General features: G+C 36.5%; 1 protein-coding gene across 1 annotated transcript in view; it reads left to right on the top strand.

Moving 5' to 3' along the window:
- The window catches only part of UCHL5 (ubiquitin C-terminal hydrolase L5), a 158,900-nt gene that overhangs the window by 12,790 nt on the left and 132,046 nt on the right, over window positions 1–14,064 (top strand). Inside the window, exon 2 of the mRNA XM_053693143.1 lies at window positions 12,448–12,511. Within this exon, the coding sequence (XP_053549118.1) occupies window positions 12,448–12,511 (64 nt within the window). The remainder of the gene's footprint in view (window positions 1–12,447; window positions 12,512–14,064) is intronic.

The raw sequence follows: 14,064 nt of genomic DNA, 5'->3' as shown, positions 1-14,064 counted from the left end.
AGTGATTGCTGGCAATAGGTTAATAGATCCACCAGTAAATCTGGATATTTTTGTGTGTGTTCTCAGTGCTGGAACATGAGGAGCCTGATATCTTAAGCCCCTGCTAAGCAAAGCCCCTCCATGTTTAAAGGGACATGAAACCCACATTTTTTTTCTTTCTTTATTTAAAAAGAGCATGCAATTTTAAACAACTTTCTAATTCACTTCTATTATCTAATTTGCTTCATTCTCTTGATTTCCTTTGCTGAAAGCATATCCAGGTAGGCTCAGTAACTGCTGATTGGTGGCTGCACATAGATACCTTGTGTGATTGGCTCACCCATGTGCATTGCTATTTCTTCATCAAATGAGATCTAAAGAATGAAGCAAATTAGATAATATAAGTAAATTGGAATGCTGTTTAAAATTGTATTTTCTATCTGAATCACAAAATAAAACGTTTGGGTTTATTGTCCCTTTAAATTGAGGAAATTCCACATGCTCCAATCTGTGCAACACTATTGAGATTCCTTGTTTCATCACCCCATGTCTCCTACCCTCCCTGGTATTTTATATATCACATGGCTTCCCCTTACCTGGCACCTGTTTACAAACTTCAACATACCATAAGATCACAGATAAGGTTTTGGATTTTTTTTTATTACACACTGTAAGGAATGAGTAATAATATAGCGACCTCTGTGGTGGGAATACTGCACTGCACTGCACACAATTTTATTAAATTAAATACAGGTTAAACTGAACATGGGACAGACTTAAAGGGCCATGATACCCACATTTTTTCTTTCATGATTTAGAAAGAGAATGCATTTTTAAACATCTTTCTAATTTACTTCTATTATCTACTTTGTTTTATTCTCTTGATATTCTTAGCTGAAAAGCATATCTAGATATGCTCAGTAGCTGCTGATTGGTTGCTGCACATAGAAGTCTCATGTGATTGGCTCACCCATGTGCATTGCTTTTTCTTCAAATAAGGATATCTCAAAAATGAAGCAAAATAAATAATAGAAGTAAATTGTAATGTTGTTTAAATTTGTATGTTCTATCTGAATCATGAAAGAAAGATTTTGGGTTTAGTGGCCCCTTTAATAGACAGGAAGCCAAAAAACGGGACTGTCCCAGGGATTACAGGACAGTTGGCAATGAAAGTATCAGATCCACATAGTGCAAAATACAGGCAGTGCAGCACTCCTTTAAAGGAACACTAAACCTACATTTTTTTTCTTTCATGATTCAGGCAGAGAATACAATTTTATACAACATTTCAATTTACTTATATTATCTAATTTGCTTCATTCTTTAGATATCCTGTTGAATAAATAGCAATGCACATCGGTGAGCCAATCACATGCGGCATCTATGTGCAGCCACCAATCAGAAGCTACTGAGCCTATCTAGATATGATTTTCAGCAAAGTATATCAAGAGAATGAAGCAAATTAGAAAGTTGTTTAAAATAGCATAATCTTTCTAAATCATGAAAGAAATCTTTTGGGTTTCATGTCCCTTTAAGACAGTGTTCTTTTTATGTTTATCTCTTTGTAGCTTTTCTCCCCCAGTCCTAGGATGTAGGCAGTCCAGTGTGTCGTTCATCCATGCACAGTAAGCTTTTGCCTTACCCGGCTGCACATTTTGAAGGGGTTGGGTAGGGGATTGAGTAAGGAGGAAGTGACATGTTTCATACACACCACAGAGGTGAGGCTGTAATACTTGCACCCCTTCCAGAAAAAAAAATAGGGCCTATTAATCTTAGCTGCACAGCTCTTTTGCCCGCATGGCATGCTGGGAGTTGGAGATCCCAGGTGCAACATAGTTATGGTAGATTTAATTTGCTTTTCAGTAAAACTAAGTCTTAGGTAGATTCAGGGATAACAAATCCAGGTGCGAAGCTGAGGTTTTAAGGTGCCCTTCTGAGTGGGTTAGTCTAGCCTTGCATTATATTAAATTTCCAAATGTAGATGAGGACAGCACTATCCGTGTAGAAAGGTGCCCGGTGCAAGGGGCAGCTGCAACAGCCCCAGGAATCAGAGTATGTTCTTAGTAACACCAGCACCAGTATCTTAGTTTAAATGCTTTATTGAGGTTACATAAAAAGCAGCAACGTTTCGTGGCAAACCCACTTAGTCATGCTAATTGTATTACACTGTTCACATAACTTATACCTTTCTTTGGCGCCAATTGGCTTCATCCTGGGAAGTGTCACACCCCCTAGTGGTTACAAAATACAATGTATATACAAAATTTAAAACAAATGTATCAGACTAAACATACTTAGAATGGCAACAATGAACATATATATACACCTTTCTCATAGTGACATATACATGCTTTGGTTATGTATTAGATAGATTTTTAAGGTATTACCACCATAACTCCATTTTTTTGTTTCTATTGGAATAATTTTTCAAAAATGTTAAAAACATAGGTAAAATACCTAACTGTTCAATATATGTCATTACAAAAAAATATTTGTTTCCACAGAATACAATTACAGATGAAAGTAATATTTTTGATACTATTACTTGAGTGAATAAACTTAGGAGAAACAATTGAGGTCAAAGTCCCTTAGGGATTAATGTGTCTAATTGGTAAATCCACCTCATCTCTTGTTGTTTGAGGATTTTCTCTCTGTTTTTACCATTACGTTGAATAGGGATATGTTGTATGATTTGCCAGCGTAGCTGGCTTATATTGTGACCTTTCTCTAGAAAGTGTTTGGACAGCGGTGCTTCCAAGTTTTTCTTCCTTATATTTGACCTGTGCTGACTTAGTCTATCTTTCACTTTCTGTGTGGTCTCTCCTAAGTAATACATGGAACACGGGCATTTTATAAGATAGACTACATAGCTACTGTCACAAGTGTAGAACCCCTTGATGTCATAACGTTTGCCATTATGTGGGTGGTAAAAATTTGGGCCCTTTATAATTGAGTTACAACTGACACATCCTAGACAGGGGTAACTACCATTTCTCTTACTACTCATGTATGTTTGTGTGTCTTTTCTTTCAGAGTCAATGTCACTTCTTATGAGATGGTCCCGAATATTTTTTACCCTCCTGTAGGCCATTAAAGGATAATCCCTGAATTGTTCAATCTGCTGATTGCAATCTCTGAGTATGTGCCAATGTTTTCTTATTGCATTAGCTACAATTTGGCTATGTGAACTATGTTGTGACACGAATTCTAATCTGTTGTTTATTTTTTCTTTTGGTGCCCTGGGTGTAGTAATTTCCTTGACAGTTTGACCATGGTATTAAGCTCCTTTGTAAATTCCTCTAGTTCTCCAATGCTGCCCCACCACACGCCAAACACATCATCTATGTAGCGCCACCACACTGATCCGTGTTGTCTAAATAGATGATTTTCATATACCAGGCGCTCCTCAAACTCATTCATGTAAAGGTTGGCGTATGATGGGGCAACATTCAATGGTGGCACTACATAGATGATGTGTTTGGCGTGTGGTGGGGCAGCATTGGAGAACTAGAGGAATTTACAAAGGAGCTTAATACCATGGTAAGAGGTTTACAATTTTCCTTGACATATAGTGAGGAATGTATCACATTTTTAGACACAAAGATTACCAAGGGACACAACAGACTTGATATAGACATCTACTCAAAGGAGACTGATAGGAATACCCTATTAGACTATAACAGCTTTCACCCAAAAGGCCTGATTAATTCATTACCTAAGAGCCAATTACTGAGGGTGCAAAGAATTGTAAGTACACCAGAAGTTAAGAACAAAAGGCTGTTGGAAATGTCTAATAAATTCAAACATAGAGGTTATCCCTCACAACTGTTGAGTCAAACTGTCAAGGAAATTACTACACCCAGGGCGCCACAAGAAAAAATAAACAAACAGGACAGATTAGTATTCGTGTCACAACATAGTTTACATAGCCAAATTGTAGCTAAAGCAATAAGAAAACATTGGTACATACTCAGAGATTGCAATCAGCAGATTGAACAATTCAGGGATTATCCTTTAATGGCCTACAGGAGGGTAAAAAATATTCTGGACCATCTCATAAGAAGTGACATTGACTCTGAAAGAAAAGACACACAAACATACATGAGTAGTAAGAGAAATGGTAGTTACCCCTGTCTAGGATGTGTCCGTTGTAACTCAATTATAAAGGGCCCAAATTTTTACCACCCACATAATGGCAAACGTTATGACATCAAGGGGTTCTACACTTGTGACAGTAGCTATGTAGTCTATCTTATAAAATGCCCTTGTTCCATGTATTACTTAGGAGAGACCACACAGAAAGTGAAAGATAGACTAAGTCAGCACAGGTCAAATATAAGGAAGAAAAACTTGGAAGCACCGCTGTCCAAACACTTTCTAGAGAAAGGTCACAATATAAGCCAGCTACGCTGGCAAATCATACAACATATCCCTATTCAACGTAATGGTAAAAACAGAGAGAAAATCCTCAAACAACAAGAGATGAGGTGGATTTACCAATTAGACACATTAATCCCTAAGGGGTTAAATAGGGACTTTGACCTCAATTGTTTCTCCTAAATTGTTTCTGCTAAGTTTATTCACTCAATTAATAGTATCAAAAATATTACTTTCATCTGTAATTGTATTCTGTGGAAACAAATTTTTTTTGTAATGACATATATTGAACAGTTAGGTATTTTATCTATGTTTTTAACATTTTTGAAAAATCATTCCAATAGAAACAAAAAAATGGAGTTATAGTGGTAATACCTTAAAAATCTATCTAATACATAACCAAAGCATGTATATGTCACTATGAGAAAGGTGTATATATATGTTCATTGTTGCCATTCTAAGTATGTTTAGTCTGATACATTTGTTTTAAATTTTGTATATACATTGTATTTTGTAACCACTAGGGGGTGTGACACTTCCCAGGATGAAGCCAATTGGCGCCAAAGAAAGGTATAAGTTATGTGAACAGTGTAATACAATTAGCATGACTAAGTGGGTTTGCTACGAAACGTTGCTGCTTTTTATGTAACCTCAATAAAGCATTTAAACTAAGATACTGGTGCTGGTGTTACTAAGAGCATTATATTAAATGTCAGGTTTATTAACAACAGTCTTATTGCTTGCTAACAATCAGTTTATTAGCTTGACGGTTTGTTACAGAAACTAAAAGAGCACAATTATTTTTTTCAGATCATGTTCCATGAGCTCTAAGCTAGGGCTGGCAAATTTAATCTAAATTTAGCAGTGGTCAAGAATATTAAGATGCCAAGAATACAGGAGCCAGGTAGAACTGAATATGTATTGTAGATACGCATGACGTTATCCAGAAATGCATCAGGAGTTTGGTACTTAGTATGGCTCAACTGTAATAATTTATAGCCTTTTAGTAAAGCATATATGTACTCTTATTCAAGTGACAAAATATTTAACGGCTTTTAAACATGCATTTAATGATTCAAGCCCAGAGGCAGAATTTTTTTTTTCCACTTTCTGCAATGACATTCCTTTAGTCAATTTTTTTTTTTAAATTAGGCAGTTATACTAAAGTACCAGCTCAATTGCAATATACAGATTAACTGGAGAATAAAGCAAATTTTAAAGTTTTATATATTATTTTGGAGCAATTAAAAAAGGCAGTCATCAATCAATGCGCTGCTGCTTTGCCGTGCTACCATGTATTTGACTGTACTCTTGAAACATTGCTTCGCTGGGGCTGCACTGTGTTAAGGAAAATGTACACAATGCAGCCAGAGCAAAACGCTGTTTAAAGAGAACAGCCTTTTGTAGAGCAGCACTTCAAAGCGAATGTGCTAACGGTTCCCTCATGTGTCCCATTCTTTCTGCAGACATGCTGAATTTTCCTGCAATGACACCTCAGATCACAGCATGTTCTGCCTTGGGGGGTTCAAGAACATAAAATAAAAGCTTTTGTTGAATAAGTTAGTGCCAAAAAAATGATAAAGAAGAATAAAAAGTTGTAATTTGAATTAAGCACAGATTTAAAAGTACACTAATTCCATTTTTTTTCTTCAGATAGAGCATATCATTTTAAACAAATTTTCCCTTTTACTTCTATGATCAAATTTGCTTTATTCTTTTAGTATCTTTTGTTGAAGAGCAGCAATGCACTACTGAGGGCTGATTGAGCACACCAGTTGAGCCAATTAAAATGACATGCTCTATCTGAATCATGAAAGTTTAAAGCAATACTAAATCCAAAAAATTTATTTCTTGATTTAGATAGAGCATGCAATTTTAAGCATATTTCTAATTTACTCCTATTATTAATTTTTTCTTTGTTCTTTTGCTATCTTTATTTAAAAAGCAGGAATGCAAAGCTTATGTGCCGGCCCATTTTTGGTTCAGAACCTGGGTTACGCTTGCTTATTGGTTGGCTGAATGTAGTCACCAATAAGCTAGCGCACTATTCAGGGTGCTAAACCTTAAAGTGAAGGTCAATTTTGACGAATTAGTGCCCAGTTTTTAATAATCCTATTAAAAACAAGGGCTTTTTAATTCATCAAAATTGACATTTCAAGCGTTTTCTTCAAAAACTTACCTTTTAATCCTGAGAGCCGCTGCAGCGCTTCCTCCGCCTGTTGCAAGTCCTCTTTGCGGGTCCAAAATGACGAATCCGGCTTTATCCAATCACGGCGTTCCCTCAGGCCATGATCCCCCGGGGGGGAACGCCGTGATTGTAGGAAGCCGGATTCGTAATTTCTGACATAAGCAGAGGCTTCCGACGGCCGGGGAAATCGATAGGGCAGCTTTCAGGATTAAAAGGTAAGTTTTTGAAGAAAACGCTTGAAATGTCAATTTTGATGAACTAAAGTGCCCTTGGTTTTAATAGGATTATTAAAAACCGGGCACTTATTCACTTTAAATAGGCAGCCTCATAAGCTTTACATTCTTGCTTTTTTTTTAATAAAGATAGCAAGAGAACAAAGAAAAATTGATAATAGGAGTAAATTAGAAAGTTGCTTAAAATTGCATGCTCTAGCTGAATCACGAAAGAAAAAAATTGGATTTAGTATCCCTTTAATTTTGTCTTTACTACCCCTTTAAGAAAATTAGAATTGTGTATGCTATTCAACTGTCTGACATTTAATAAACATAAAAAATGACCTTGAAGTTATAAAGAAAATGTCTGGTTTGGAGAGGATTCACACATGCATTTTGAAAGATGATTCTGAAGATTTTTTTTTTTTTTTTACTAAACAAACAATTTTCTGTAAGGCTTTAGAGGAAGTGGGTACATACTGTACTATAAAAGCTTTATTTTTCAGATGAGTTATATATTTTTCCATAGCAAGTATTACCTCTTGATATTGAAGTGTACTTCATCAAGAAGGTTTTCGGTCTAATCCTTACAAAGATAATGAAAGCGGTGAAAAGAATTCTGTGGAAGTTTAGTAAAATGGAACTTGTCAATCACTCTGTAAATTGAAGGTGAACGCTCCATCATTTCAGCAGAGTTTTGGAACAGGTTGCACAAAAGCAATTTGTAAATGAGAATCAAACTCTTAAAGGGACAGTCAACTATAGAATTTTTATAAAAGATAAATAATCTCCTTATTACCCATTCCCCAGTTTTGCATAACCAACATATTTATATGAATATACTTTATATAGATGGGTGCACAATGCAAGGCAGCGGCTTCTAAGGCGAATAAGATACTAGCATGTATTAGAAGAGGCATTGATGCAAGGTAGGAAAGCATAATTCTGTCACTATATAAATCCCTGGTATAACCTCACCTTGAGTTTGGAGTGCAGTTCTGGGGACCAATCTCAAAAAAAGACATTGCAGACCTAGAGTAAGTTCAGAAAAGAGCCACAAAGCTAATAAGGGGAATGGAGAATTTCAGCTATGTAGATAGGTTAGCCAAACTGGGTCTGTTTTCTCTAGAAAAAAGGGTCTTGAGAGGTGACATGGTTACTTTATATAAATATATTCAAGGCCCATATACAGAGATTGCAGAAGCTCTATTTATTCCAAGAAAATTGTTTGTGACAAGAGGTCACAATTTAAGGCTGGAGGAAAAGAGATTTAATCTCCTGCAACGGAAACATGTTTTCACTGTAAGAGCAGTCAAATTGGTGAACTCATTACCAGAGGAGGTAGTGAATGCCAATTCCAATATTGTAGATACATTTAAAAATGGTTTAGATACATTTCTGGCTAGAAACAGAATTCAGGGATATGATTGCTTGCGTTAAATGGGTCACCTTTTAATAGGATAATTTAAAGTGAAGGGCAATTTTGACGAATGTGCCCAGTTTTTTAATAATCCTATTAAAAACAAGGGCACTTTAATTAATCAAAATTGACATTTCAAGCGTTTTCTTAAAAAATTTACCTTTTAATCTTGAGAGCCGCTGCAGCGCTACCTCAGCCCGTCGCAAGTCCTCTTCGCGTGTCCAAAATGACGAATCCGGCTTCATCCAATCACGGCATTCCCTCAGGCCATGATCCCCCCGGGAGGAACGCCATGTTTGGAGGAAGCCAGATTCGTCATTTCTTACGTAAGCAGAGGCTTCTGACGGCCGGGGAATCGATGGAGCAGCTTTCAGGATTAAAAGGTACGTTTTTGAAGAAAATGCTTAAATGTCAATTTTGATTAATTAAAGTGCCCTTGTTTTTAATAGGACTTATTCTTCAAAATTGACCTTTACTTTAAACTCAACAGGAGCTTTTTTTTGTAAGTATATTAGATTTGTATAGGTTAAACTCAATGGAATTAGGTTATGTTACCTCTGTGATTACATAGAAACATGGAATTTGACGATAGATAAGAACCAAAAAGGCACATCAAGTCTACCCATATTACATGTTACTTTTTCCTTAAGATAGCCACAGGCATTTTTGAATTCCTTTACAGTCTTTGAACTTACCACCTCAAATGGAGGTTTATTCCATGAATCCACCACCCTTTCTGTAAAAAAAAAATGCTTCCTAAAATTTCTCCTGAATCTGCTACCCTCTAACTTTAGATTGTGACCCCTTGTTTTGGCATTTTTTTTTTTTTTTTATGAAAAATGCTTTCAGCTTCTATTTTATTAAGTCCCTTCATATATTTGAAGGTTTCTATCATGTCACCTCTTTTCCTTCTATCCTCTAAACTATACATATTTAGATCATAGAGTCTTTCTTTGTACGTTTTATATTTAAGATCATGTACCATTTTAGTAGCCCTCCTTTGGACAGCTTCTAGTTTATTTATTTATATCTTTCTGACGATATGGTCTCCAGAACTGTACACAGTATATTTCAGATTTGGTCTAACTAATGATCTGTAAAGTGGCATAAGAACCTTGTTATTTCTGCTACTAATACCTCTTCCAATGCAACCAAGTATTCAACTAACCTTACTGGCTGCACTGCTGCATTGTGTACCACATTTTAAATAATCTGAAAATCTGAAAGTCCCTTTCTTCATTAGTTACAGTCAGTAATGTACCATTGAGACTATAATTGGCCTTTGGGGTTTTTGGATCCTATATTACCTTGTATCTAACCCTCTGCAGACTGCCCCCTTATCTCATTTCTTTTGAACAAAGCAAATTTGATGATAAAAGTAAATTGGAAAGTTGTTTAAAATGTCATGCCCTATTTGAATCATGAAAATTTAAATTAAACTAGACTATCCCTTTTAAGTGAGCTCAACTTCTTTCTTACATCAACCACCAGGGGGGAACCTGGAGTTCCCTAGCTATTGAGGAGGTGACTCGCATTCTGCAGTGGACAGAAGCTCACAATTGTCTATCTGCCATCCACATTCCAGGGGTGGACAACTGGGAGGCGGATTTTCTGAGCAGACAGTCCTTTCATCCCGGGGAGTGGGCTCTCCATCCGGATGTGTTTTCAATGATCTGATGGCATCTCGTCAAAATGCCAAGCTTCCAAGGTACACGGATCAAGGTCAAGAGATCCTCAGGCCATTCTGATAGACGCTCTGGCGGTTCCTTGGATCTTCTCTCTTATGTACCTGTTTCCTCCGTTTGCGCTCCTTCCATGAATCATTGCTCGTATCAAACAGGAAAGAGCATCTGTGATTCTAATAGCTCCTGCATGGCCTCGCAGGATCTGGTTTGTGGATCTGGTAAAGATGTCATCTCTTTCACCTTGGAAGTTACCACAGTGGAAGGACATTTTACTTCAGGGTCCCTTCCTCCATCCAAATCTAGATTCTCTGAAACTGACCTGCTTGGAGATTGAACGCCTAGTCTTGGCTTCTCTGAGATGGTCATTGATACTATTCTTCAGGCTCATAAACCTGTTACTCATAATATTTACCATAAGGTTTGGCGCAAATACCTATATCGGTGTGGTGTGAATCGAAGGGTTTCTCTTGCAGCAGGGTAAGGATACCCAAAATGTTGTCCTTTCTTCAGGAGGGCCTGGAAAAAGGTTTGTCAGTCAGTACTCTGAAGGGTCAGATTTCTGCGCCATCTATTCTTTTTCACAAACGTCTGGTGGATTTTCCAGATGTCCAATCTTTTATTCAGGCCTTGGTCAGCATCAGGCCTGTTTTTAAACCTGTTGCTCCTCTTTGGAGTCTAAACCTTGTTCTTAAAGTTTTGAGCAGATGCATTCTGTTGATATTAAGTAGTTATCTTTGAATGTTTTGTTTCTTCTTGCTGTTTCTTCTGCTCGCAGAATTTCTGAACTTTCGGCTCTGCAGTGTGATTCCCCTTACCTTATTTTTCATTAGGATTAAGCGGTACTTCACACTAAGCTGGGATTTCTCCCTAAGGTAGTGTTGGATCGCAATATAAATCAGGAAATCGTTGTTCCTACTTTTTGTCCCAATCCTTCCCAGAAGGAACGTCTTCTGCATAACCTGTATGTTGTGCGTGCTCTAAAATTTTATCTTCAAGCAACTAAGGATTTTCAGCATTCCTCTGCTCTGTTTTTCTCTGGCAAGCGTAAGGGTCAGAAGGTCACTTCTACCCTTTCTCTCTGGTTGAGAAGTGTTATCAGGTCGGCTTATGAGACAGCTGGACAGCAGCCTCCTGGAAGAATTACGGCTCATTCCACTAGGGCTGTCTCTTCTTCCTGGTCTTTCAAAAATTAAGCTTCTGTGGAGAAAATTTGCAAGGCGGCAACATGGTCCTCTTTGCATACCTTTTTCAAAATTCGATTACTTTTTGAAAAGTAATTTGATACTTTTGCCTCGGCTGGGGCATCTTTTGGGAGAAAAGCTCTTCAAGCGGTGGTGCCTTCTGTTTAGGTCTGCCTGTCTTGTTGTCCCTCCCTTCTTATTCTGTGTCCTCTAGCTTGGGTATTGGTTCCCACTAGTAATTGGAATGAAGTCATGGACTCTCCATGCCATAGGAAACAAAATCATTTCCTATCTACCTTATTCTCTGCTTGTCTGTCTATTTAAAGTTAAAACGTGATATTATAGTGTATAATGATTAAATAACAACCTGTATTAACCCCTTTTAGGACCAGACGTAGCCTGTACGTCGCTCGTCTTTCTTTGTGATTGCAGTATTTCCAGTTACCAGGGGGGATGGTATAATAGCGTGCTATTTTAAACAAGAAAACCCTTAAAGGAGCACTCAATGCAGTAGAATTATATATTTAACAAATGCATATAAAAAAAGACAATAATTTAACACCTACTCTTAACACCTACTCTGAATTTCAAATATGCAGTACATTTTTTTTTCTCCCATTTTCCGGTCTAAGTATATAATGTGACTGACATCAGCCAATCACAGACTAGTATACCCTGTGAGGTTGTGCACATGCTCAGTAGGATCTTGTTCCCAAAAAAGTGTGAATATAAAAAGACACTGCAAAATTTGATAATGGATGTAAACTGGAAAATGTCTTAAAACTGCTGCTCCTTCTGAATCATAAAAGTTTATTTTGACTTGAGTGTCCCTTTAAAGGGATATGAAATCCAAACATGTTCTTTCATAATTCAGATAAAGCAAACCATTTTAAACAACTTTTTAATTCTGTCATCACTTTTTCTTTTGGTATCTTTTGTTGAAAAGCAGGGACATTTCTGGAGCACTATATGGCAGCAATTTTGCAAGAATGTTATCCTTTTGCAAGAGCCCTAGATAGCAGCACTATTTCCTTCCATGTAGGGCTCCAGATTCCTACCTAGGTATCTCTTCAGCACAGAATATCATGGGAGCAAGAAAATTTGATAATAAAAGTAAATTGGAAACTTTTTTTCCTAAATAGTGTGTGCTCTGTCTGAATCACAAAATACATTTTTTGAGTTTTGTATCCCTTTAAAGACCAGCGACATACATGGTACGTCTGGGTCATTAAGGGGTTAACTTAAACTTTTCTCAAATTTAAACTATCTGAATAATAAATGGAACAATTTGTGTTTCATGTCCCTTTTATACTATTATTTTATGAGTTATTAGATCAAGCAGTTTCATTCATTTTTAGAACACTAAACGTATATTGTTTCTTATAATACTTTGTTTTTGCTGTAGGTTGCATGGGGATTCAAGTGGAAGAAATCTGGAGTTTGGAGCAGGAACACTTTGAAGATTTGCAGTAAGCTAATTTTGATTTATAATACAGAACAAGTTAAATTCTTCTTTATTTTAATGTTTTCTTTTGTCTAAATAAACCGAAAAACAAGTCTGTCTGTAGAAGTTGTTAGTTAAAAAGGCACAGTAATTAGTATATGTTGTTTTCTGTATAACCTTCATGTAGAGCAGTGTGTATAACTTTGATTTAAAGGAACACTAAGTCAAACACCTTCAGATTCAGATAGAGCATGTAATATTAAGAAACTTTCTTATTTACATCCATTATCAAAATGTGCACACTTTCTGAGACACCAGCTCCGACTGTGCAAGTGCAAGAATTCAAAGTATATACAGATCTATCCGTTTTGTGATTGGCTGATGGCTGTCACATTATACAGGGAGCAGGGAAACAGAACTAACTTGAAAATCTACTAGTTATTTGAAATTCAGAGTAAATGCATTGTTTTTATTATACCATTATTGATTCTGCCGTTCTACTGTATTTTATTGCCCTTTAAACAATCCAGATAACCCACCTGGTCCATAATAAAGTAAAGTCTCACCTGGCTGGCCAGTACTTGCTAAATATTGCACTGATCCACCAACTGCATTTTAGGCAGTTTTCATTGGCCGTGGGCCCCAGAGTAAGCATGGCCAATTGCACTTCCTACTCTGTCATCTGTCATTCTTGACGTGAAACAGTGGACTTAATAAGTAGTATTATAGGCTGCTCTGATGTAAAGAGTAATTTCCACCTAAAATAAGACCAGGAGATAGGTACCAATGTGATGTCAGTGGAATAAACACTTGTTGTGGCACAAAAGTAATATCCAAGCGACTCCTCTCCAATAAGTGCAGTACAAACCTTTTTTTTTATATATATATATATATATATCTACAGATAAAGCTATGTTTTTATCTCTACAAAGGAGATGTTTTAACTTTCAAATGGGCAAGATAATTAAAGGGACACTGAACCTACATGTTTTCTTTTGTGATTCAGATAGAGCATGCAATTTTAAGCAACTTTCTATTTTACTCCTATTATCAAATTTTCTTAATTCTCTTGGTATCTTTATTTGAAAAGCAAGAATGTAAGTTTAGATGCCGGCCCATTTTTGGTGAACAACCTGGGTTGTTCTTGCTGATTGGTGGATTCATTTAACCGACCAATAAACAAGTGCTATCCAGGGTTCTGATCTAAAAAATAGCTTAGATGCCTTTTTTTTCAAAAAAGATAGCAGGAGACAAAGAAAAATTGATAGTAGGAGTAAATTAGAAAGTTGCTTAAAATTGCATGCTCTATCTGAATCACGAAAGAAAAAATTTGGGTTCAGTGTCCCTTTAGGCTTTGGTTAATTAAAGTAATTTGGATATCTTACATTTATATATGTTATATATGTCACCCATCACATAGTGTAGCAGATACTTGTATTTCAACAGTTTTAAAAATATTGTCCTGTTATGAGCCAGTTTTAGGCCCTGCACTCTTAATTACACACACGTCCAACTTCTTGTTTATGTGTTGTGGGGAAAAAAAATATTTAAAGGGATATGAAACCCAAAAAAAATTGT

The sequence above is a fragment of the Bombina bombina genome, chromosome 10 (assembly GCF_027579735.1).
Source record: "Bombina bombina isolate aBomBom1 chromosome 10, aBomBom1.pri, whole genome shotgun sequence".
Taxonomy (NCBI): domain Eukaryota; kingdom Metazoa; phylum Chordata; class Amphibia; order Anura; family Bombinatoridae; genus Bombina; species Bombina bombina.
The sequence above is the reverse complement of the archived record's forward strand: the minus strand, read 5'-3'. Positions and strand labels throughout refer to the sequence as shown.